The sequence below is a fragment of the Bufo gargarizans genome, chromosome 10 (assembly GCF_014858855.1).
Source record: "Bufo gargarizans isolate SCDJY-AF-19 chromosome 10, ASM1485885v1, whole genome shotgun sequence".
Lineage (NCBI taxonomy): Eukaryota > Metazoa > Chordata > Amphibia > Anura > Bufonidae > Bufo > Bufo gargarizans.
Genome location: NC_058089.1, coordinates 88261714 through 88286988, shown reverse-complemented (window position 1 = coordinate 88286988; position 25275 = coordinate 88261714). Strand labels below are relative to the sequence as shown.

The 25275-nt window shown below is 45.5% G+C and overlaps 1 protein-coding gene across 1 annotated transcript; it reads right to left on the bottom strand.

Moving 5' to 3' along the window:
* Window positions 1-224: 224 nt before the first annotated feature.
* OGFOD1 (2-oxoglutarate and iron dependent oxygenase domain containing 1) lies at window positions 225-25257 on the bottom strand. Its single transcript, XM_044270014.1, has 13 exons — window positions 25060-25257; window positions 20927-21072; window positions 19541-19587; window positions 19041-19141; window positions 8382-8498; window positions 4711-4802; window positions 4281-4409; window positions 4081-4194; window positions 3601-3680; window positions 3299-3531; window positions 2763-2891; window positions 2482-2540; window positions 225-892 (listed from the first exon to the last, which is right to left on the bottom strand). Exons 1-13 carry the CDS (start codon window positions 25211-25213, stop codon window positions 740-742), a joined length of 1554 nt encoding a protein of 517 aa, XP_044125949.1. The 5' UTR covers window positions 25214-25257; the 3' UTR covers window positions 225-739.
* Between the last annotated feature and the right edge of the window lie 18 nt (window positions 25258-25275).

Below are 25275 nucleotides of genomic sequence, written 5' to 3'. Positions count from 1 at the left end.
TACTGTAAATGCGTGCCTATGCCAACGCCAACTTCCACGGTCCTGGCCACCAGAGAGGCCGACACTTTTTGCTATAGTGTGCAACCATGACCACCGCTGCTGGATTACAAGGTGGTCGTAATCCCCGGAAACGAGCAGTGTATAATGTGATGGAAAAATGAATCCAGGCAGCAAAGGAAGCAATATGGAGAATCCCAATACATTAGGAAGTGCCTTGTATTAACTTTCTCTACATGATAAATGCCACTTGCCAACGGCAGACAACCCCTTTAAAGGGATTATGCCCTAACTGATATTTATCACCTATGCAGACACTAGGTGATAAATGTCTGATCTCTGGACCCACCACTGCAGAGTTATCAAAATAGATTTTTTTAATATCCCATTCACACACGGCAACAATACAGCTTCCCTGGTGGTCTAGTGGTTAGGATTCAGCGCTCTCACATTAGGCAAACGCTCTTATTTCCCAAGACCCAATTTTCTTTCTATAAACACATTTAATAGTACACAATATTTCATTCGGGAAACCCATATCCCATATTTACATGGAGCAGAGACCATATAAGACAGGAAACATGTCCATATTTTGCTGCGGCACTTGTTGCTTCGAGGCATAGAGCGATCAGACACCTAGTTCCCTCCACTTGTCAACGTCATTAAAGCCTCATAAAAGAGATGATTACAAGTATACAGTCAGTTACACTTTGATGTGCTGGAGGTACAAAAACTCCACTGGTCATTCATAGTACACAAAAGCAAAGTCCCAGAATCCTCTGCGGTTGGCGTCTCTCTGTAGACTCTTATGGTTGATGTGTTTCACAAATTTCATTGTTTCTTTGTCTCTGTAAACCAAAGCCAGGCAGTTGTTCTCTGGATAGACTGTGAGGAGCTGAGAATAGACAGGGACTTAGTAGTAGAATTGATTGGATGCCAAGAAAATGTTTGACGATTGATGTAAACATTTTTAATTCAGATATTATATAGCACATGACAGTCTCTTTCTAACAAAGCTAGAACCAGCCCTGTACTGCTCTACCAAATCCAGAGATCTCCCCCTTCATTACTCCAATTGTTCGGCTAGATTTAATTCAAGATGGCATCTCAGGGAGCATATCCTTCCTGCTGCAGCCTCTCCCTGTAACGTTCACAGCTTCTAACAGTAGATCTGGATGGTGGCAGTTGGAGGATGGAACTGAGCATGTGCGACCACCTCAGTAGATGGACGTGCATGTTATCATACGAATTAAACACTAGGGAGCGCCATTGTGATGAAATAAAGAAAAGAATCTCTCATAACTGGTGCTGTTTTGGAACAGAAAGTAAGTTACAAAAGTAACTGTTTTTTAACGCAGGATTATATTAAAGGGTTTTTCCGAGACTTCAATACTCGGATAGGTCATCAGTATCTGATCGGTGGCAGTCTGACACTCGGGACCCCCGCCGATCAGCTGTTTGAGAAGGCACTGGCGCTCCGTTGCAGCCTTCTCCATGCTCACCAAGCACAGCGCCGTACATAGTATAGCGGTGCTTGGTATTGCGCTCAGCACCATTCACTTCAATGGGGCTGAGCTGTGTCTAGGCCATATGACCTATAAATGTGTAATCACATGGCCTAGGAAAAGCTGCAGAAAACCGTGGCGCTACTGCAAGCCCCAGTGCCTTCTAAAACATCGGATCAACGGAGGTCCCAGGTGTCAGACCCCTACCGATCAGATAATGATGACCTATGCAGAGAATACTGTAGGTCATCAGTGTTAAAGGGAACCTGTCATCATCTTTATGCTGCCCATACTAACGGCAGAATAAAGTAGAGACAGGTGAGATGATTTCAGCGGTCTGTCATTTATAAGTAAAAAGTAAGTGGTTGCCGAGAACCATCATCACAGTCATTGCAGACTGGGCCTGGAAGAGAGTCCCGGCCTCCTGAGAAGAGTCCTGGTTATTCATGAATTCCTGCTCTCCTGCTGATGACTGACCGGCTTCTACCGAGTTTTCTCCCTTTCTCTCTAGGAGAGAACTGCCAATCATCAGCAGATGGGTGAGAAAGCAGGAGATTAGGAATAACCAGGACTCTTCTCAGGTAGATTTGACTCTTTTCAAGGCCTGGGCTGCAATGATTATGATGCTGGTTCTCAGCAACCACTGACTTTTAGCTCAGCATTTCTGTCACTAATTTATGCCGCCCTCAGTGAGGTCAGCATAAAGTTGATGACAGGTTCCCTTTAAAGCAGGCATCTCAAACTGCGGCCCTCCAGCTGTTGTAAAACTACAACTCCCACAATGCCCTGCTGTAGGCTGATACCTGTAGGCTGTCCGGGCATGCTGGGAGTTGTAGTTTTGCAACAGCTGGAGGGCCGCAGTTTGAGATGCCTGCTTTAAAGTCTCCGAAAACCCATTTAAAATAACATTTGATGGTGGCACAACCCCTTTAATCCAGATTTAAACCCCCATGTAATTTCCTTCTAATGTAATATTTACCTCTTCATCTTCCTCCTTGGCAATGTAGGAAGTGAATCCTCCATACTCTGCCTCCCAGTCTGGAGTAGAAAATAAAAAGGTGTGAATACGGTTCTGCAGATGCAACATGCAAGCACTAGACTGGTGACCTGTAATCTATCATCAGAGATCAGTGCAATGAAAATGTCCTATAGCTGCAAGGTGGATTGCAACTTTTTCCCTGTTAAGGAATAAATGAAGAAGTTGTGGTGTAGAGCCGGGGTTACCATAACCACTGCAACTACCGTAGGTGAAATACTGACCTTCACATCCGCAAAACAACAGTAGGTCTAGTGCAAAGTCCTGGCGCTCGGGATCTTGGTCATGTATCATGGTATAGTGTCCATGCTCCCAGTGTCTCAGCTCGCCAGTGTATGTAGGGACATTGTCTCCTTTAACAGAGAAATATACAGATAAGAAGAGGGAAAAAGAAATACGTTATATAATATTAATATATTATATACACACATAAACCCATCCAGATCTTTTCTACCCGAGACATGATGCATGTAACAAGCCATTTACCTATGTCAGATATGATTAGGACTGGTTTTCGTCTAGATCAAGCAGGGATTTTGAAAACTACCTTTGAGAACCAGCGGTGGCCAGTATGGCCAGTAGAAGGGGGGGGACGACTACAACTGACCTCATGCAGCACCTCTATGCATAATATCGTGTGGGTGGGAGCTTGTTTGCCAAGGAAACTTGGCCGGGTAAAGCAGATGTATGGGATGAACCATAAGGATGGGGTTCAATTACATTGCAGTCCTGGCAAGGTAAGTAGTCCTTCTATACTCACCTTCTGAATGCGCAGCAGGACCAGTCTGTTCCACCCCATCTCCTTGCGATAAGGTCCTTGCGTTCTGTCCAGAGGAACCTTCACCTTCATCAGAATCTTCATTGTCTGGAGCCAAGAAATGCAGTTTGAGACCAGTAAGGTTGGAGAGCAACAGGAAGAAGGCCTCAGATCGCAGAAGGTCCATGCAGGAGGATAATGCATCAGGTAATTGTCCTTTTGCCCTCTTATAGCATCTAAATGACAGATAATGTAAGTAAAGTACAAATCAGTAACAACCAGATTTCAATAATCCATATCTTCACCTTCTGTTGGGTGGACCCAGCAGCTCCCAATCAATGTGGCGGGTCTCCAAAGCTTCACACACAGCTCTGAACTTCTCCTCCTGAAAAATCAGACAAGAATATATAGTTTTGTCCCTAAATCTGAAATTCTATGCTTCCAGGGGGCCTTAAAATGTGAATCTTTCAGGGATTCTCCTTGTTGCTTCATGCCACCCAACACCTGCACAGCATAGTGTCAGCTATTTGAAGGGCAATACTCCCTCTGCTGGTTCTATAGTGTATAGCACAGGGAGCTGCAGCTAGATAGGTGGCCAATGGTATCACTGTGTGCAGGTGCTCAGTGTGTCAGGACATGGAGAAGGCAGCTAGGCGAAAACACCTATTATCTTTACATCACTGGGCCCCAGGTATGGTAGCTCCTGGATAGTAGGAGATTGGACGTCTCAAGGCAAAAATTAGCATTTCCACTTTTTTCCCTGGACAAACAATGGTAAGGGAAACCTTGAGAAAATCTTTCAAAAGAATTTCGGATGAGTCTTCAAATTCATCTTGAATCTGCGATTGATATTCAAATGACATGTATGCTGGATTTATCCATTCATAGAGGATCTCATGCTGTAGAAAATAAAGAAAAAGATATGTATATATACACTATATAAAAAAAGATATAATCTGGCGCCAAAGCAACTTCCCAATCTTACATCATGTGGGATGTGGGGGTTGCGAATAGGTGCAGGGTCCAGACACCGTGGGGGCCGCTCCAAGGAGGGACCATGAAACCATCCACTGACTGACAGACGACATTTCTCCTCCGATAAGACTTCGGAAACCTGCAAAAACATTGGGGTGAACTTGGCACATGCTCAAAAAAATTCTGCAGCCAACCCCAAACTGAAAATGTTCAGCTACGAGAACAAGCCAAAAATGTGGACTGAAGCACAAAATGTACATCAAGACCTCTGGAGGCTTGTCCTGGTCTCAACTGAGCTGCATCAATCAATGAAACAGAACCATCAAATTAGACCTTAGGAGGGGGACGAGAAGCCAGAAAGCAGATCACCCCCCTTTAAGACTGATAGCAAAAAGAAATAACCTACACATTTTTGATCTAGGACATCCTGGATTTCCTACCTGATGGAAAGAAACTGGAGAAACCTCAAAGAAAACCAATGTATTCCAAGATGGGACAAGAGACTTCACAATAGATCCAGGTTGTGTCCTGTCTGGAAAATTATATGACAAAAGAGAAGAGTATTCATGATGTACTCATCAGTACGTTCAACTCGACAATCATCAAAGTTCCCTATTGTAAGGTACTTACCATGCAGTTAACATTTCCATGCACGCCCAGAGCCTAACATGTTTAGGTGGCCAGGCATAGTAATTTGAAGCTCAGAGGTACAGAAGTGCTCAGGAGTGGTGACCCTGGGGTGGCTGCAATCACTGGGGTGGATTCCACCAACAGAAAGTATATTTGCATGCACCTAATTTTTGAGCGTGTCCATCTGTAATTTGCCTAGGACCTCTGGTTTGGCGCAGCATTGGGGGATGTTTGTAACTCTGATTAGATGGATGGGCTGAACTTCAAGACAGTATTACTATTAATTATGTCAATGTGTATTCATCAGGACTTTTTTTTGTGCAGTGTCCTAATGAGATATCTTTTATGATGGCCTAAAGGGGGAATTGGGTTACCCCCCACTCGCAATAACACCTATACCAGCAATTTTACTCTCTCAAATATCATGCGTATTTCTACGCATGAGGCTTTCTTTGGTCTGGGGTGCTGTGTTCACACTGCCTATCTAGTCTGTTCAGCCCCTGCTGCTCGCACCATTAATCCAGCACGAGGTGAACAGGACTCACAGGTCGCGCTGATGCATTGCTCCGGATCACCGGTGGAACCCGGCACTGACTGAAGCTGGGCTCCCACTGTAACGGCCAGTATTGGAGATGACTCCGATGAAGATGCTTAATTCCCTAGATGTTAGCGCCTGCAGCATCTAGGCAGTTAGAGGGACACCATCAGCTCCCCGCAAATGTGGCGCCATGGCAGCCGGTGGCCTAACAAAGGCCTATAGCTCTGACATGGCTGTCTATAAGCCTGTGCTACAGACACAGCCTAATAAATAGCCTGTCACTGGTAACAGTGATAGGCTATAATGCACTGGTATACAAGGTATACTAGTGAATTATAAAAGCAACGTCTCTTAGTGGGACAATTTTTTTTAAAAATAAAGTTAAAGTTTAAAATTAAATATTTTTACTATAAAATATGTATTTATTTAGTAAAGGCGCCAAAAAAAACACACATGTCCTATTACACCCTCCTTGCCGCAACTCTTTCTATTCACTCCTGTCCCAAAAAAGAAATGTTAATAAGTCCCATGTACACCCCCCCCCCCCCCCGCCCCGCCCCAAAAAATGGTGCCAATGAAAACTACATCTCGACCCCGCATAACGACCCTGCATAAAAAAACACTGTCATACAGCTGCGAAAGCATTAAAATTAAAGTGTTCTGGTTCTTGGAATGCAGAGACATAAGACAAATTATTATTGTGTAAAAGTAGTAAAACCCCCCCGCATAAAACGATACATATGCAGTATCCCCTTAATCGTACTAACCCACAGAATAACAGTAACACGCTAGTTATGCCACACAGTGAATGGGAATTTTTTCCCAGCTATCACCCCAAAAAAGGTAATAAAAGTTAATAAAGTTGCATCTACCACAAAATGGTGTCACTGAAAAATAACATATGCCCTGCAGACAGCAAGCCCTTATATGGCAACATTGACAGAAAAGCAAAAAAGTTATGGCCAGAAAAGAGCATTTTTACTCCTCCCAAAAAAATAATAAAAAAAAATGTTGTGCAACCTTTGCTCCCCTCCCACTGAGTTTTGGGGATGCTTTTGTCGTATCCTAGTTTCTCGACCTATGGCATGAGTATTGCTGGGGCAACAATCTATGACTCTACGGGGTACTTGCATTTTACTATCGCTGTGCTTTTAATGTGCAGCACAAGGTATGATCATAGCCATGAAGGGGGGGGGACTTTGATGTAATTTATTTCATTTGGGAGGTTAAGAAACTCTGGCCAAGGCGAATATCAGGACACAGATTGGTCGCCCTACATAGACCTTGCAAGGCCTTCTGGCACGGTGGGTTAGGGAGGAAATTAGGCTACTTTCACACTTGCGTTCAGAGCGGATCCGTCTGCATTATATTGTTAAAAAAATTCTAAGTGTGAAAGTAGCCTCAGACGGATCCGTCCAGACTTTACATTGAAAGTCAATGGGGGACGGATCCGTTTGAAGATTGAGCCATATTGTGTCATCTTCAAACGGATCCGTCCCCATTGACTTACATTGTAAGTCTGGACGGATCGGCTTGCCTCCGCACGGCCAGGCGGACACCCGAACGCTGCAAGCAGCGTTCAGGTGTCCGCCTGCTGAGCGGAGGCTGAACGCTGCCAGACTGATGCATTCTGAGCGGATCCGCGTCCACTCAGAATGCATTAGGGCTGGACGGATGCGTTCGGGGCCGCTTGTGAGAGCCTTCAAACGGAGCTCACAAGCGGACACCCGAACGCTAGTGTGAAAGTAGCCTTAGGCCCTTTTGGAAAGAACTTAGAATAAGCTGTATCATTTTGTGAATCATGCACCTTTCCTGTAATGAGATCAAAAATCACCACAAAAACTGCTTGTGTGAATCCAGCCTTAGTGCACGCACTCTTTGTTAAAGAGGTTCTCTCACTTCAGCAAGTGGCATTTATCATGTAGAGAAAGTTAATACAAGGCACTTACTAATGTATTGTGATTGTCCATATTGCTTGCTTTGCTGGCATGATTCATTTTTCCATCATATTATACACTGCTTGTTTCCATGGTTATGACCACCCTATAATCCATCAGTGGTGGTCGTGCTTGCACCCTATAGGAAAATGTTCCGGCCTCTCTGGTGGCCTGGACTGTGAGTGCGCATAGGATAGTGCTTTTTCCTATAGTGTGCAAGCATGGTCATCGCTCATGGATTACAGGGTGGTTGTAACCATGGAAACGAGCCGTGTATAATATGATGGAAAAATGAATCAAGCCAGCAAAGGAGGCAAAATGGACAATCACAATACATTAATAAGTGCCTTGTATTAACTTTCTCTACTTAAAGGGAACCTGTCATCAACTTTATGCTGACCTCACTGAGACAAGCATAAAATAGTGACAGAAATGCTAATGTCACCAATGTGTCACTCATGAGCTAAAAGTCAGTGGTTGCTGAGAACCTGCATCATAATCATTACAACCCAGACCTTGAAAAAGAGTCAAATCTACCTGAGAAGAGTCCTGGTTATTCCTAATCTCCTGCTCTCCGGCCCATCTGCTGATGATTGGCAGTTCTCTCCTAGAGAGAAAGGGAGAAAACTAGGTAGAAGCCGGTCAGTCATCAGCAGGTGGCGGGAGAGCAGGAAGTCATGAATAACCAGGACTCTTCTCAGGAGGCCGGGACTCTTTTCCAGGCCCAGTCTGCAAGGATTGTGATGTTGGTTCTCGGCAACCACTTACTTTTTACTTATAAATGACAGACCAGCGAAATCAACTCGCCTGTCTCTACTTTATACCGCCGTTAGTATGGGCAGCATAAAGGTGATGACAGGTTCCCTTTAATAAATGCTAAATGCTGAAGTGACACAACCCCTTTTAGTGTTTTTATGTGTTTATTTTTATTTTTTTGTCCATTACACTAATGGTACAAGATCATAGGCCACAGCCCCACAGAACTAAAAGAGAAGGGGAAACGTACCGTCGGTGCTGTACAGGTCCAGTGTGCCCCCATCTGCCTCAGACCACTCAGGAACCAGATACAAGATGAAAGCAAATCTCCTCCCTTCCAGTTCATCGTCATGGCACAGCAGTGTGTCTGTGCAGGGGGACAGGGACACAACATTTAATACAAGGGTTTTCTTATAGAATACACAAAATATGCCACAGAAGGTCGATGACTTAACATGTACCGTCTTGGTTAATAAAGAGGTTAGCCCACAAATTGAAAAAAATATAAAAATGTCTGGAGTAATGCACATCATCAACTACATCAATGCAAAAACCATATTACTTACCGGTAATTTCCTTTTCATGAATCCTCCATGACGGCATTACCATGAGAGATGACCTACCTCCAACCAGGTCGGGACAGGAAGAAAAGATTTGACCCTCCTCCGCAGGGTGGATTTGATTTAAATCAAACTGATTTAAATCACGATTTAAATCACTAGTCAGTAAGGCCTGATTTAAATCATAGTTTTCTACATAAAGACTAATTCTTTCTGGTATAACTTATAATATGCAAGTGAATGAAGATTTTTTTTTCATATTAGTTTGATTAGGTTGATTCTGTATTCATAGGTTTGTAGAAGTTAGGATTAAGGTCTTTTTCTCAACTCTGTTCATGTTATAACATTTCTGCTGCGAAGAAGAGGCATGTGATCTCTGCTGAGTCAAATTCAGTTTTGAGAACTGCAAAAGTGAGGCTACTTTCGCACTAGCATTTTGGCTTTCCGTTTGTGAGATCCGTTTCAGGGCTCTCACAAGCCGTCCAAAACGGATCAGTTTAGCCCCAATGCATTCTGAATGCAAAAGGATTCTCTTAGAATGCATCAGTTTGCCTCCGTTCCGTCTCCGCAGCGTTTTGGTGTCCGTCTGATGAAGCTGAGTCAAACGGATTCGTCCTGGCACACAATGTAAGTCAAAGGGGACGGATCCGTTTTCTATGACACAATCTGGCACAATAGAAAACGGATCCGTCCTCCATTGACTTTCAATGGTGTTCAAGACGGATATGTTAAAGATAATACAAACGGATCCGTTCTGAACGGATGCAGACGTTTGTATTATCTGTACGGATCCGCACCAAACAAGAGTATGAAAGTAGCCTAAACCAAGCATCTGTGATGATATCTTGTAGGCAGAGAAACTGCCCAATAATCTTACAAAAACCTCTGGAAGAGCATGACATTGTGAATGGATTAATGGAATTTATTTACCCAAAAAATTAAACATATACAGCCTTATTCTACATAATTAAAAAAATAATCTTTATTTCATAATGGAATAACCTTTGGATGGTAATATATTTTCCTCAAAAAGCCTTTTATATAAAAAAAAAAATCAGATTTAAATAAAAAAAAAAAATCTGTTATTTATTTTTTTAATCATTGATTTTTATCCACCCTGCTCCTCCGGCTCCTCCTCAGTGTCTTTCTGGACCGACTAGAGAGTCTTTGTCATCCAAACACATCCTATACATGTCTACAACAATTTTTATTCCGGTAAGTAATATGGTTTTTCCCTTTCCTCCTCCATGATGGCATTACCATGAAATATACCAGATTATAACATTTTAGGGAGGGACTACAGTCTGCAAAACTTTCCTACCAAAGGCCAGGTCTTGATTGGCATCAGTGGCATTAGTCAACTAATGTTTGATAAATGTGTGTGGACTTGTCCACGTAGCCGCTTTGCAGATCTGCTCTATAGATGCATTTGCTTTTTCAGCCCAAGATGTTGACACTGACCTCGTAGAGTGGGCTCTCAGAGTTTTTGGTGGAACCACTCCTGACAATTTGTAAGCTTTGGAGATTGCAATTTTATCCACCTAGACAGGGAGCTTTTTGTAGCTTTATGACCTTTATTTGGCCCTAGAAACTGCACAAAGAAGTAGTTTGATTTTCTAAAGGATTTAGTAGCTTCTAGATAGATCAGAATGGCCCTACCCACATCCAATTTATGAAATCTGATTTCTCCTTCTGATTTTGGATCTGTAAAAAACAAGGGAACGATAATCTCTTCCTGCCTGTGAAAATTGGATACAACCTTAGGTAAGAAAGTTTCATCCAGTCTGAACACTATTCTGTCTGGAAAAACCGTGAAGAAAGGTTCAACTATTGTTAGAGCCTGAATCTCACCTACTCTGCGCGCAGAAGTAATGGCCACTAAAAATAATGTCTTGACAGAGATATCTTAGAGACGCCTCAGACAGTGGTTCAAAGGGAGAAACGTTCAATCCTGACAAGTCTAGGATAAGATCCCAAAGAGATACAATTGGTCTTAGGGAAGGCCTCAACCTATCGGCTCCTTTGAGAAAACGGATGATCCATGGGTGGTCCGCAATTTTTTTAAATCCAAAACTGAGCTTAATGCGGACACATGAACTCTCAGGGCATTCGGACGTAACCCTTTTTCGAACCCTAGTACTGTCTGAATAGAATACATTTGTGCAGAATTTTTTGATTGAATACGCCAGTAACAAAATCTCTTCCAAACTTTAGAATACAGGCAACATGCAGCCCGGACAAAGGCCGTGATCAAGGTCCCATACAAGGACCGAAACGTTAAACGTTGGCCAAGTCTATGCATTCCTGGATGCTTACAAACAATGAAATTATGAATAATGAAATTATGAAATAAGATATAAATATCATGGAATGAAAATAATGAAAATATAAAAATATTTTTTCATATATACGAAAAACGAGTGCCGTGGTCTCTTTTACTATATATTGTCTCAAATTACCACTGAGCACCGTACAAAAAAGGACTCTAGAGGAGTGCCGTCCAACCCAAGTACTTCTACATTTTTGAGGTTACCTCCTTTCTTCAGGCTGCCATGGTAATAATTATAGCATCAGACAGGCCTTTGGATTTTAATGTCACCCTTTCAGGTTCTATGCAGCTAGATGTAAACTCTATATCTTGTAGGGCTGCAACGATTAATCGATGTAATCGATTATATTCGATAACTGGATTCGTTGTCGACGAATCCAGTTATCGAATAATCGCCGATTCGTTGCTATTCGGGCGGGCGGGCGGTCGCTGCATCTTTATTTTACCTTTTTACAATGACGCTCCCGCTCCTGTAACAGCCAGGCAGAGCGGACGGCGGCGTAACGTCACTCACTCACGTGACACGCCTGCTCCGCCTCCTTCATTCATGAAGTGGGCGGAGCAGGTGCGTCACGTGATTGAGTGACGTTACGCCGCCGTCCGCTCTGCCTGGCTGTTACAGGAGCGGGAGCGTCATTGTAAAAAGGTAAAATAAAGATGCAAGCATCGGGGCCGGGGCTGTTATGGGGAGGGGGGGGAGGATCTGTCTATGTCACTGCTATGGGGAGGGGGAGGATCTGTCTATGTCACTGCTATGGGAAGGGGGGTCTGTGTATGGCACTGCTATGGGAAGGGGGATCTGTCTATGGCACTGCTATGGGGAGGGGGGTCTGTGTATGGCACTGCTATGGGAAGGGGGATCTGTGCACTGTTATGAGGAAAGGGATCTGTGCACTGTTATGCCCATAACAGTGCACATATCCCCCTCTCCATAACTGCGCCACCCACAGATCCCCCTCTCCATAACAGCGCCAGCCACAGATCCCCCTCTCCATAACAGCGCCAGCCACAGATCCCCCTCTCCATAACAGCGCCAGCCACAGATCCCCCTCTCCATAACAGCGCCAGCCACAGATCCCCCTCTCCATAACAGCGCCAGCCACAGATCCCCCTCTCCATAACAGCGCCATCCACAGATCCCCCTCTCCATAACAGTGCCACCAACAGATCCCCCTCTCCATAACTGCGCCACCCACAGATCCCCCTCTTCATAACTATGCCACCCACAGATCCCCCTCTTCATAACTACGCCATCCACAGATCCCCCTCTCCATAACTACACCATCCACAGATCCCCCTCTCCATAACTGCGCCGTCCACAGATCCCCCATAATAGTGTCGGCCACAGATCCCCCATAATAGTGTCGGCCACAGATCCCCCATAATAGTGTCGGCCACAGATCCCCCATAATAGTGTCGGCCACAGATCCCCCATAATAGTGTCGTCCACAATTTGTTTTAATATGGCCTTTGAACATAATTTTTCAAGTAAGAGCATATAAACCTCTCTGTTTTGTAATTTTGTCGTTTTTCCCGATTAATCGATTAATCGTAGAAATTAATCGGCAACTAATCGATTATTCAAATAATCGTTAGCTGCAGCCCTAATATCTTGGGATGGAACACTGGACCTTGAGATAATAGATCCTGCACCCAGGGAAGCACCCACGGTCTTTGGACTGAGAGGAGTTTCAGAAGGTGAAACCAGGATTTATTTGGCCATAAAGGGGCTATCAAGATGACATGAGATTTTTCCTGACTAATGTTTTTTAGAACCCTGGAAATCAGTGGAAAGGGAGGAAATGCATATGCAAGATGAAAATTCCATCTTTGGGCCAGTGCATCTACCCCTATCTTTCTGTCAATGGGATTGAGGGAGAAAAACTTTTTTAGCTTTGTATCCTTTGCTGACGTGAACAGGTCTACTTGGGGAGTTCCCCATCTGTCTGCTATCTGGAGAAAAATCTGCTTTTTTAAACGCCATTCTGATGAATTCAGGGGAACCCTGCGTAGAAAACCTGCTTTTTACGTTTAGGGAGCCTTTTAAATGTACTGCAGACAGGGACCTCAAATGAATCTCTGCCCAAGAAAAGATCCTTTCCACTTGATTTAGGGCTACACTCCTTGTTCTTCCCTGCCGGTTTAGATAGGCCACTACTGTCGTGTTGTCTGATCTCACTTGTATGTCTTTTCCTTCTATGTTTTGAGATAGAGCATTTACTGCCTCCCAGACTGCGGTTAATTCTCTCCGATTGTAGGATAGAACTATTTGTTCCTTGGACCATTGACCTTGGAAAGAGAGTTGAGAGCAATGAGCCCCCCAACCCAACAGGCTTGTATCCGTCGTAATTATTTCCAGGGAACCTCTCTCTGTAGGTGAACTAGGTTTAGCCACCACAGTAGAGATGAATTTACGGATGGAGAAATGGAGATTTTTTCTTAAATTCCTGTTCCAATTCTCTAGTAGCCATTGCTGAAATACTCGAGAATAGAACTGGGCCCATTTTACCGCTGGGATACAGACAGTTAGAGTGTCTAGAAGTTTCATGGCCGCTGTGACTGTACAAAACGGACGAACAAGGAATTTTGAAACCTTGTCTATCACACCTGAGACTTTTTGAGGGGGAAGAAAGTTTTTTTGACGTGTTAGGTCTAGTAATACCCCTAAAAAAATAAATTTTTGAGACGGGCAGGGGTTTGATTTTTCCCAATTTATAACACAACCTATTAAGATAGAGGATCTGCCAAGTTCGAAAAAGGTTGTTTTCTAGGGATTCTTTTGAGTTTCCTACTACTAGAAGATCGTCTAGGTAGGGAACAATGATGTTTAGTCTTCTCAGATGAGCAACTACCTCTATCATGACCTTGGTAAATACCCTTGGAGCGGAAGTGATTCCGAAGGGGAGAACCTGGAACTGGAAATGTTGAAGAGCCCCTCCCAAGAAAACTGCTATCTGAAGGAAACAGACTTTTCGCATACCGGAATATGATAATATGCGTCCCTTAAATCTAGGGAAGCCAGAAAGTCTCCTTCTTTTAACAGATTTATGGTAGATTTTATAGACTCCATTTAGAATTTTTCGTATCTGATGAATTTGTTCAGGCTCTTCAAGTTTATTATGAGATGGAATTTCCCGTTTTGTTTTTTTTAACCAAAAAAAGGTTGAATAATAACCTGTTTGTGGTTGGTGAAATGGTACCGGGACAATTGCTTTTAGAGTCAACAGCTCCAAAATGCTGTCCTCCAGTTTCTCTTGTAGAAGGGCTGATTTCTGGATCGGGGTTACCTTGAACACATCTATAGGTGGAGGAAGACGGAAAGAAATATTGTAGCCTACTGATATAATATTTAGAACCCACGGATTCGAGGTAACCTAATTCCTTCCTATTCCTTTGCAAAGGATTTTAATCTTCCGCCCACCTGATGTCTGGCATCCTTGTTTAGAGGTTTCAGAGCTCTTGGGGTTAAACAAGAAACCTCTCCCCCTTCCAACTTTTTGACCTTTACGTCTGTCAGATCTTTTAGACTGGAAGGAACCTCCCTTTCTAACCTTCCAAAAGGGAAATTTCCTTTTATGTGTTACCCATGGAAAGGTTTTTTTATTTTTTTTGAGTCAGACGCCTTCTCCAAAATCTTCTCCAGGTCCTGACCAAACATTAAGGGTCCATTCACACGTCCATTCACACGGATCCGCAAAACACAGACACTGGCAATGTGCATTTCGCAATTGGCGGACCGCACATCGCCGGCACTATAATAGAAAATGCCTAATCTTGTCCGCAATTGCGCACAAGAATAGGACAAGTTCTATTTTTTTGCGGAAACGGAAGCACGGATGCTGAAGTGCGGATCCACAAATGCGGATGCAGACAGCACATTCTGGCCCCATTGAAAATGAATGGGTCTGCACCTGTTCCGCAAAATTGCGGAACGAATGCGGACCCATTTTGCGGACATGTGAATGGACCCTAAATTTCAGTGAAAAGGGACACTACATAGCTTCATTTTTTAGCTAATGTCTCCCGTCCAAGATTTTAACCACAGAGCCCTTCTAGATATCATGGATAAAGCTGTAGTTCTTGCTGTCATCCAAACGGACTCTGCGGTAGCATCTGACAAAAAAAAATCTACTGCCTTCAATAAGAGAGGGAAGGAGTCCTTTAAGGAATCATAGGGAGTGTTTTCTTTCATAAGAGACTCTAATTGCTGCAACCACCTTTTAAGAGATCTGGCGACCAATGTGGCAGCCAAATTAGGCTTAAAAAGAGCTGCTGCTGATTCCCAGGATTTTTTCAGACACAAATCTACTTTTTTATTCATGGCGTCTTTTAGGGACCCCATGTCCTCAAAAGGAAGGGCATTAGCTCCTTTAACTAATTTAGAAAGGGAGACATCTACCTTAGGACAGGATGTTAAAAGTGCTTCGTCTTCCTCATTGAAAGGGAGTCTACGCTTAAAGGGGTTGTCCGGGTTCAGAGCTGAACCCGGACATACCCATATTTTCACCCAGGCAGCCACTCTGATGTGTTCGGTGACGTCACAGGCTCTAATGAGCGTGCTTTAGCGCTGCCCTAGCCGTTTTACAGCGCTAAAGCCCGCCCATCAGTGCCGGTGACGTCACCGGGCTTCCTGGCAGCCCCATGGAGAGCCCGGTTCGTCACCGGATCTCCAAAAAATGCGATTTAGCGCAGGGCAAAGGAGAGCATCGGAGCATGAACTGCTCTGATGCTCAAGTCAGGGAGGCTGCCTTGGGGAGAAAATGGAGGTATGTCCGGGTTTAGCTCTGAACCCGGACAACGGGAAAACCCCTTTAATTGTCCTGGGAATTAATAATTTTCTATCCGGAGCCTTCTATTCCCGTTTAATCAATTCATAAATTTTCTTATGAACTGGAAAAACTCTCTTTTTCCTTTCTCCAAGGCCACTAAACATTCCGTCCTGTACCGATCTTTGTACCTTCTCATCCGAGAGGTTCATGGTCGCTCTAAATCACGGGTGCACAACCTTTTCTGGTTGGGGGCCACATTGTCAACCTGAAACAATTCCAAGGGCCAAAAATAATCTTTAAAGGGGTATTACCAAGTGAAATACTATATTTATGGCATATTGAACATATATATTCTAAATGTCTAGTTACACTTCTAGTACTCCCATCTAATAGGACAATACATGAAAGATTCATGTGAGCAGCCACAAGATATAGACATACATGTCTGCTACCAGATGGCTGGGGGCCGCATAGAATGGTATTGAGGGCCGCAGGTTGTGCACCCCTGCTCTAAATGCTTTAATTAATTCTTTCAGAAGAAAAAAAGAAAACTTTTGAATTCAATATCAGACCCAGAGGAATCGTCTGAATCCTGAGACTCTAAGGGCTAATGCACACGAACGTATTTTCTTTCCGTGTCCGTTTTTTTTTTGCGGACCATATGCCGAACCATTCCCTTTAATGGGTCCGCAAAAAAAAAAAAAAAAAAAAAAAAACGGAAGTTACTCTGTGTGCATTCCATTTTCGTACTGCAAAAAAAATTACGGACAAGGATAGTACTGTTCTATTAGGGATCAGCTGTTCTGTTCCGCAAAATATGGAATGCACACGGACGTCATCCGTATTTTTTGCAGATCCATCTTTGCGGACCGCAAAATACATACGGTCGTGTGCATGAACCCTATATCCTGTTCTGAGTCTGAGGAAGAAAAATCTACGCTGGCCATTTCAGGATCCCTGCGTCTAGATGTAGAGGGACCAGGTACGGATACAGGATTTTCAGTTGAGGATGAACGCATTTCTTGTCTGATTATGTCTCCCAGTTCTACTCTAATAGAGGGAACTAAATCCTTTGCCATGTTAGAAGTACATTTTTTGCTAAGTTTCTTTGTGCAGGATTCAGGTAATTTTAAAGAACAAATCATACATTTTCTAGGTTTAGGATTTGTTTTTGCTCTCTGAGCGCTCTCTTTATCGCTCTACATGCATACAGGGAGAAAGCAGAGGTAACAAGGGGGTTAGCTTAGGTAAATGATATAAGCAGCATTTCCCCATGTGTACAGGCACTTAGAACAGTCGGCCCTAGGGTGGTCTCCATCATGTCAGTCCCCAGTTCAGACCTGCTGACCGGCTATCTACCACATAGTCGCCCTTATACATCTCCCTTACCTGCAGACATCCGATCAGAGAGCGATTTCCGCCTTCATCAGCGTGCCAAATAAGCGCCGCCACTCCACGCATCATCGCTTGGCCGTACGCTGGAAGTCACCACTGGAACGCAGGGCGGCTTCCTGTGATGTCACCACTAGATCCGAACCTATCAGATTGCGGCAGAGGGCATGCACGTGACCGGCGGAACTAGAGTGTCCGGTCTCCACATGGAATCCCCCGCCCGCCGCGCAGAGCGGGAGATAAGGAGCAGATGCCCATCATGTAGCGGACCCTCCAGCACCAACTCCAGGTACCCAACTAGTGAACGGGTGCTGCCTGCCTCATGTGGCCAAGGCATAAAATTAAAACAGCCGCCTCTGTCTGCCTCCACAGACGCGGTCCCACAGAATTTGCCATGAGAAAAAAACTTGTCTCCCATCTGAAAGGGACAGGAAGACACTGAGGAGGAGCCGGACGAGGGTCAAATTTATTCTTCCTGTCCCTACCTGGTTGGAGGCAGGTCATCTCTCATGGTAATGCCGTCATGGAGGATGAAAGGGAAAAAACAAGTGAAATTTGCAGCTTTTTTCCTCATGTTTAGGCCTCATGCTCACGGCTGTTTCGTGCATTGGGGAACGCAATTTGCGGTCCCCAATGCACGGGCATTATTTGTGTGGATTCGGCAGACTGATTCAGACCCATTCAACTTGAAAAGGATCCATGATCCATCCGCACCACAAAAAAATAAAAAATAAATAGCACATGTTTAAGTGAATGGGTCCGCATCCGTGATGCGGGGAGCACACGGCCGGTGCCCACATATTGCGGGCAGAGCCAGGCAACGGCCGTGTGTATAAAGCCTTATTCAAATTATCTGGAGAACTTCCCTTTCTGTGGGCGGGCAGCAGCTCATCAAGCGCCTGCAACCCCAGGAGTGCACTGCAGTCAGCTCGTGTTAACCCCTTCCCCCCCAAAATAGTCCCTAACACACAGCACCAGAGATGCCAGGAATCAATAGAAGTATGCAATGCATGAATTTAGTAGGGATGAATGTATGGAAGGTGCCTGGGCTGCTTCACTATGAGATAACAATGCCGGCAATGAGAGAAGGAAGGGAGCAGGGAAACTGCTGAACACATGCGTCCACTGAATGCAGGAGAAGATGGACCAGAATTTCAGCGACATGTGACCCAGCAGGGGGCGCTATCAGATAGAGGTAATGTACATAAAAAAAATAAACATATATATTGCAATAACACTTTTAAAATGCTCTATTCATTGCTTAGGAATGCGTTTTCTGGGATAGCCTCTTTGAAGGGGTTGCCCAGGATTTTTTTCTTCTTATTATATTTGCCCCCAAGCCAAAAGTACCAGTGAAGAAATCCATACTCCCCTGTCACTCCATTCCGTCTCCTTGGCTCTCATCATGGACTAGCGGTCTCCTTCTGCTGACTTCCAGAGGGTCGGGTCTCATATGCCGCTGCCGTCAATGACTGGCCTCAGTGGAGACGTGTCCTCAAGCAGCAGGTTACCCAGCAGTGACAGGCAACGTCCCCACTGAGGCCAGTCATTGGCTGCAGTGGCATATGTGACCCTGTCCGTGCAGAAGTTGACAGACAGAAATCGAATGTCCAGTGAAGAGTCAGGGACCCAGAACACAGTGGCAGGAAGCAGGCGAGTACAGATTTCTCCAAGGTGCTGCTGGCAGGGGGAGCAAATATAATAAAAAAAAAATAAAAAATCATGAAAACCCCATTATGGGTCATCTGCTAGTACTATACAAATTACATTTCCATAACATATTAACAAGTTTACCTAAAATGTAATTTAAAGCATCATGTTCCCATCTGATGCATGCGCCACACGTGTCCACCACATACCTGTGTAGGTGTACTGAGCACATGATATGTCCACCGTTGTCTCCAGCTCCACACCCGTCACCTCTGACAGCCACTGTCGAAAATCTACAAACAGCACGTCCCTGAAACATAATCATGACCAAACAGGACCAATAAGGATACATAAATCAAAAATGCAAGGCACATGCCACCTCCAGGACCCCCACGTGTCGGCCAAGTGGGATCTCCTGATCCTTGTGTTGCAATCCAAAGTGACCATCAGAGACCACACATAGGAGGAGATGTGGTGGGGAGCAAACATGTCTACAACAGAAAGACCCTGCACACATAAGGCCAGCTCTCCACCTGGGCTCTCCGATATGTGACTGCTGCTGACCAGCTGGGATTACCGAATGAGGGTCAGCAGGGTCCCGTTGTCCCCACACGTGAGGGTCACAGAGATTTTCCGTAATTGTCTGTAGTAATGTCAAGGTGCTGACAAAATTCCAAAGACAATTTCAATATATTAAGACTTAACTTACCGTAGAGCACTGATGTGTGGCTCCCTCCTGTTCTTCAGATCCTCAGACTATTATACAAAAAAAAAAAAAAGAGAAAATGAAAAATATAAGTAATTATACAGCAAAGGCTATCTCATACAAGCGATAAAGGAATAGATACATTTCCTTTGCAGGATATTTTAATAATGTCCTATTAAAACTGAACTAAATGACCCTCATTTGCAATCAGAGGACAGAAGGAAGCTCGATGCGCGATACAAACACATGGCACCCGCACTGAATCCGGACCCATTCATTTCAATGGGTCTGTGTACAGAAGCTTTGTTTTTCACGCATCACTTGTGCGTTGCGTGAAAATCGCAGCATGTTTTATATTTTGCGTTTTTTCACATAGTCCTGGCCCTATAGAAATAAATGGGGCTGCGTGAAAAACGCATCATATCCGCAAGCAAGTGCGGATGCGATGCATTTTTCACTGATGGTTGCTAAGATGTTGTTTGTAAACCTTCCGTTTTTCATGACCCACGTGAAAAAAAAAAAATCAATGCGCATTTAACCTGTGCAAAAAAAAAAAACTGAACCACTGAACGCAATCGCAGACAAAACTGACTGAACTTGCTTGCGAAATGGTGCAGGTTTTCCTGAACGCATCTTGACCTAATCCGTATCGTTCATGTGCAAGAGGCCTTATACTTGTTGGAAACAGGACTCTTGTGCGAAGTGAAACCACCACAGAGCCATAGCGCCACACGTGGCAAGCTAATACGCAACCCCTTTACTGCCAGAGCAGATGTTTAGTGTGCTCCCTTGTTCCCTGTAAATAATGTAATACCAGGGTCAGCCATGTGGTGGCAGTATTCTCTGATCACAAAAAAAAAAATTTATAAAAAAAATTTAGACCTCATCCACATTTCTGTGTCCATTTGCATTCCGTGGAAAATCCATCTGTTTTATTTGTGAACATATCCATTTTTGGTCCATGTGTCTGTTTTTTGTCCTCCGTGTGTCATCCATATTCCACAGACACTGCTCAGCTGGAAATTAATTTCCAGAGAATCTTCTGCCAATTATCTGTGAAAAACCACCGACAGAACACAGATGTTCCATATTGTGTCAGTGGTTTTTCAAGGGCCCATAGACTTGAATGGGCGTGTTTGGCCCGCATCACAGACCAAAGTAGTACATGCTCCCATGATTTTTTTACTGACCCAAGATCACCACTGATGTGTGAACAGACACAATAAAGTCAATAGGTACGTGTGGCGAACACCGATGGCGCACGTCCGTGATTCACTGAAATGCGAACGAGGCCTTTGTCATGTAATCCAAAATCAAGTCAGGGGAAAAACAATTGTAACCTGCTCTGCATAGCTCATGGACACAAGGAGGAAAGGCCGCTTCTTATACCTGTTGGAATTTGTAGAGATCATTTGATTTTTCATGGAACCGCAAGGCCAGTAATTCGTCTTTTAACCCATCAAGGAATTTGGAGTTTTCAATGAAAGAATGGATAACGCAATGCTGGAACGGGACAGAATCCAAGACAACGGGTCCTAGATGACAACAGAATGCCAAAGTTTATATTATCTCTGAGATACATATACAGGTGAAACTCGAAAAATTTGAATATCGTGCAAAGTTCATTTATTTCAGTAATGCAACTTAAAGGGAACCTGTCACCCAAAAATCGCCTATTAAGCTGTTTACAGTACCTTATAGTGCTGTATAGTCGTTTCCTGATGCACTTTTTGTTAGTTTTGCAGCATGTATGCTCAGTCAGAAATCGATGTTATATTCAGCTGCTGCCCCGTGCTTCAAGTCAGGCTTGAAGTCACGGGGGCAGCGGCCTCGGCGTCTTACATGGCCCTCTCCCCGCCCCCTGCCTCTGTGACTGACAGCCGAAATCCGATTCCGGGACCGCGCTCAACGGCCGCATGCGCAGTAAAGGGCGGCAGGAGCGCGGTCCCGGCTGCCGCGCGTACTACGCGCCGTCTTACTTTCGCCGCACTGCGCATGCGCCCGACATCCTGTATCAAACGCGCCCGCGCCCAGATGCCGGGCGCGGGCGCGTTTGATACAGGATGTCGGGCGCATGCGCAGTGCGGCGAAAGTAAGACGGCGCGTAGTACGCGCGGCAGCCGGGACCGCGCTCCTGCCGCCCTTTACTGCGCATGCGGCCGTTGAGCGCGGTCCCGGAATCGGATTTCGGCTGTCAGTCACAGAGGCAGGGGGCGGGGAGAGGGCCATGTAAGACGCCGAGGCCGCTGCCCCCGTGACTTCAAGCCTGACTTGAAGCACGGGGCAGCAGCTGAATATAACATCGATTTCTGACTGAGCATACATGCTGCAAAACTAACAAAAAGTGCATCAGGAAACGACTATACAGCACTATAAGGTACTGTAAACAGCTTAATAGGCGATTTTTGGGTGACAGGTTCCCTTTAAAAGGTGAAACTTGCATACAAGATAGACTTATTACATGCAAAGCGAGATATTTCAAGCCTTTATTTGTTATAATTTGGATGATTATGGCTTACAGCTTATGAAACCCCAAATTTATAATCTCAGGTACTAGAGGTGGGCGATATAGGCGATATGCGATATAAATTTGTGCCACAATATGGATTTTGTGCATATCGCTGGACCGCGATATGACCACGGAGCGGTAGTGAAGATCGGTTACAATGGCAGCCAGGAGTCACGCTACTGAAGCCCTGGCTGCCATGGTATGTTAGTGAGAAGCATTATACTCACGTGCGCCGTGGCCGCCGGGCGCTCCTTCTTCTGTCTGTGCGGCGCATTGCTAATGCTTCTAGCATTAGCAATGCGCCGCACAGACCTATGAGAAGAAGCGCCCGGCAGCCACGGCGCACGTGAGTATAATGCTTCTCACTAACATACCATGGCAGCCAGGACTTCAGTAGCGCCCCGGCTGCCATGATAACTGATCGGAGCCCCAGCATTACACTGCTGGGACTCCGATCGGAACTGCTTACTGCCACCAATGATGGGGGGGGGGGGGGACCCTGTGGCCACTGCCACCAATGATTAATACTAGGGAGGGAGGGGCGGTGGGTTTGAGTTACCAGAGGGGTCTGATAAGAGGGAGAGGCTGAGGGGCACATGAGAGGCTGGGGGATACATGAGAGGCTGGGGGGCTGATCAGAGCCTGGGGGCACATGAGAGGCTGGGGGCTGATCAGAGCCTGGGGGGCACATGAGAGGCTGGGGGGCTGATCAGAGCCTGGGGGGCACATGAGAGGCTGGGGGGCTGATCAGAGCCTGGGGGGCACATGAGAGGCTGGGGGGCTGATCAGAGCCTGGGGGGCACATGAGAGGCTGGGGGGCTGATCAGAGCCTGGGGGCACATGAGAGGCTGGGGGCACATGAGAGGCTGGGGGGCTGATCAGAGCCTGGGGGGCACATGAGAGGCTGGGGGGCTGATCAGAGCCTGGGGGCACATGAGAGGCTGGGGGGCACATGAGAGGCTGGGGGGCTGATCAGAGCCTGGGGGCACATGAGAGGCTGGGGGGCACATGAGAGGCTGGGGGGCTGATCAGAGCCTGGGGGGCACATGAGAGGCTGGGAGGCGGATCAGGGGCTGGGGGGCTGATGAGAGCCTGGGGGGCACATGAGAGGCTGGGGGGCACATGAGAGGCTGGGGGGCACATGAGAGGCTGGCTGCCATGGTCCGCTCCCTGCTGTTGTGTGCACAAAGCACAGGGCAGCAGGGAGAGTATCAAGTCCTATTCACCCTAATAGAGCTCTATTAGGGTGAATATGACAAGGGTTCTAGCCCTTAAGGGGGCTAATAGTAGGGGGCTAATAGTTATTAAATAAAAAGTAAAAAAATATAAAACGTTTAACCCCCCCAAATATAGAAAACAATATATTGCGATATATATCGCACATGCTTAAAATTATATCGCAATATAGATTTAAGGCCATATCGCCCACCCCTATCAGGTACCATTTGCTCAGGGGGTATGGACTAATTAGCCGACTAGAGTGACAGTAATCTCGTGCATGCGCAGTGCCGGTATAGTGTTCCTTCCCTGTGCTGGCATCGGCCTCAGGGAAGGAACTGCGCATCGTGAGATTACGGCACTCTAACTGTGACGAAAGGAGGAGATTCGGAGGACACAGGCGGTGCTGGGCTCCTTCACAGGCGGCGTGGCTCGGCTCCAGGAAGGTTAGTACAGCCCCTTGGGCACCTCACCAGGCTCATTTACATATGTCTAAAATCATTTTTTTTAATAAAATAAAAGGACACCGCCCTATAGGACAGGCACATTGCGGACATGCCAGTGGCGGATCTAGTTGTGCATGTCCGCATCTCTATAACCGAAAACGAGGTGACAGAATCCCTTTAAGGTCAATAGGGGAGGGGGAGTTAGGTTGCAGTTTTCAAATCTACCTATGAACTCAGAGTTGAAGTTGCTGAAACCACTCCTATCAAGTTAAGGAGCCAATAGTCTCTTCTTAAGGAACACCCCTTTTTTGTGATGTCATGTCTGCTATTTAAAGGGAACCTGTCACCGGGATTTTGTGTATAGAGCTGAGGACATGGGTTGTTAGATGGCCGCTAGCACATCCGCAATACCCAGTCCCCATAGCTCTGTGTGCTTTTATTGTGCAAAAAAACGATTTGATACATATGCAAATTACCCTGAGATGAGTCCTGTACGTGAGATGAGTCGGGGACAGGACTCATCTCAGGGTAATTTGCATATGTATCAAATCGTTTTTTTTCCACAATAAAAGCACAGAGAGCTATGGGGACTGGGTATTGCGGATGTGCTAGCGGCCATCTAACAACCCATGTCCTCAGCTCTATACACAAAATCCAGGTGACAGGTTCCCTTTAAAGGGGTTATCCAATCCCTATGATGCATTCCTCGTGTAATAATTCCTAAGCATCTATTCTTATGACTAAGATGTACCATTCCTTTATTATTCCTGATAGACACTGGGGATGATTTATCAAACCTAGTGTAAAGTAGAACTGGTTTAGTTGCCCACAGCAACCAATCAGATTCCACCTTTCATTTCCAAAGGAGCTGTGAAGAATGAAAGGTGAAATCTGGTTGCTATGGGCAACTAAACCAGTTCTACTTTACACCAGTTTAGATACATTTCCCCCACTGAGTGTCGTTCAGCAGTCTGACGCCGACAGCACTGATTGGATAGTCGCAGGCTGCGCAGGGACACACCCGCCACTGGTAACACCCATCTGGAGCCTCAATGCAGACTGCTAGTAATTCATTCCTAACTTCTAGGAGGGATAATAAAGGAATGGCATATCCGTATATATGTTCCAGAAATGCTATACTACAAGGGGGATACAAGTAGTTACTAAACAGACATGTCAGGAGAGGACCGGCCCTCTTTAAAGGGGTTGTCCAGCTTGCAAACACTTTAGGGCAACCCCACGTCCCTGGACACACCAGCTGTCACTGACGGAGCAGTGATCCATTGTTGTATGTAATGAGGGGCCATGTGAATATGACTACAGTGGAGGGCACACGTGTTCCCACTCACCACACTGGGCAGCCTCCCTCTTCTCCCAGGCTCTCCTGGCCTCCTCACGCCCAGCCCGCACCCCCAGAGCAGCGGACAGCTCAGCCTTCACCTCCCGCCTGCCTTTCTTACTCCCTCCATCCTTCACTCCCGCCTGCCGCCGCTTTCCGCTCATTATCAACACGAAATAGAACTGTGGCGTGAACTCTCTACCCGAGAACTACAACCCCCATAATT

Coding starts and splice junctions, on each gene's coding strand:
- OGFOD1 (XM_044270014.1), bottom strand. CDS start 25,213: ATGAGCGGAAAGCGGCGGCAGGCGGGAGTGAAGGATGGAGGGAGTAAG. Junction 8,499..19,040: donor TGCTCAGTACACCTACACAG/GTATGTGGTGGA, acceptor CCCCCTGCACAG/ACACACTGCTGTGCCATGAC. Junction 893..2,481: donor CCAAGGAGGAAGATGAAGAG/GTAAATATTACA, acceptor GTCTATTCTCAG/CTCCTCACAGTCTATCCAGA.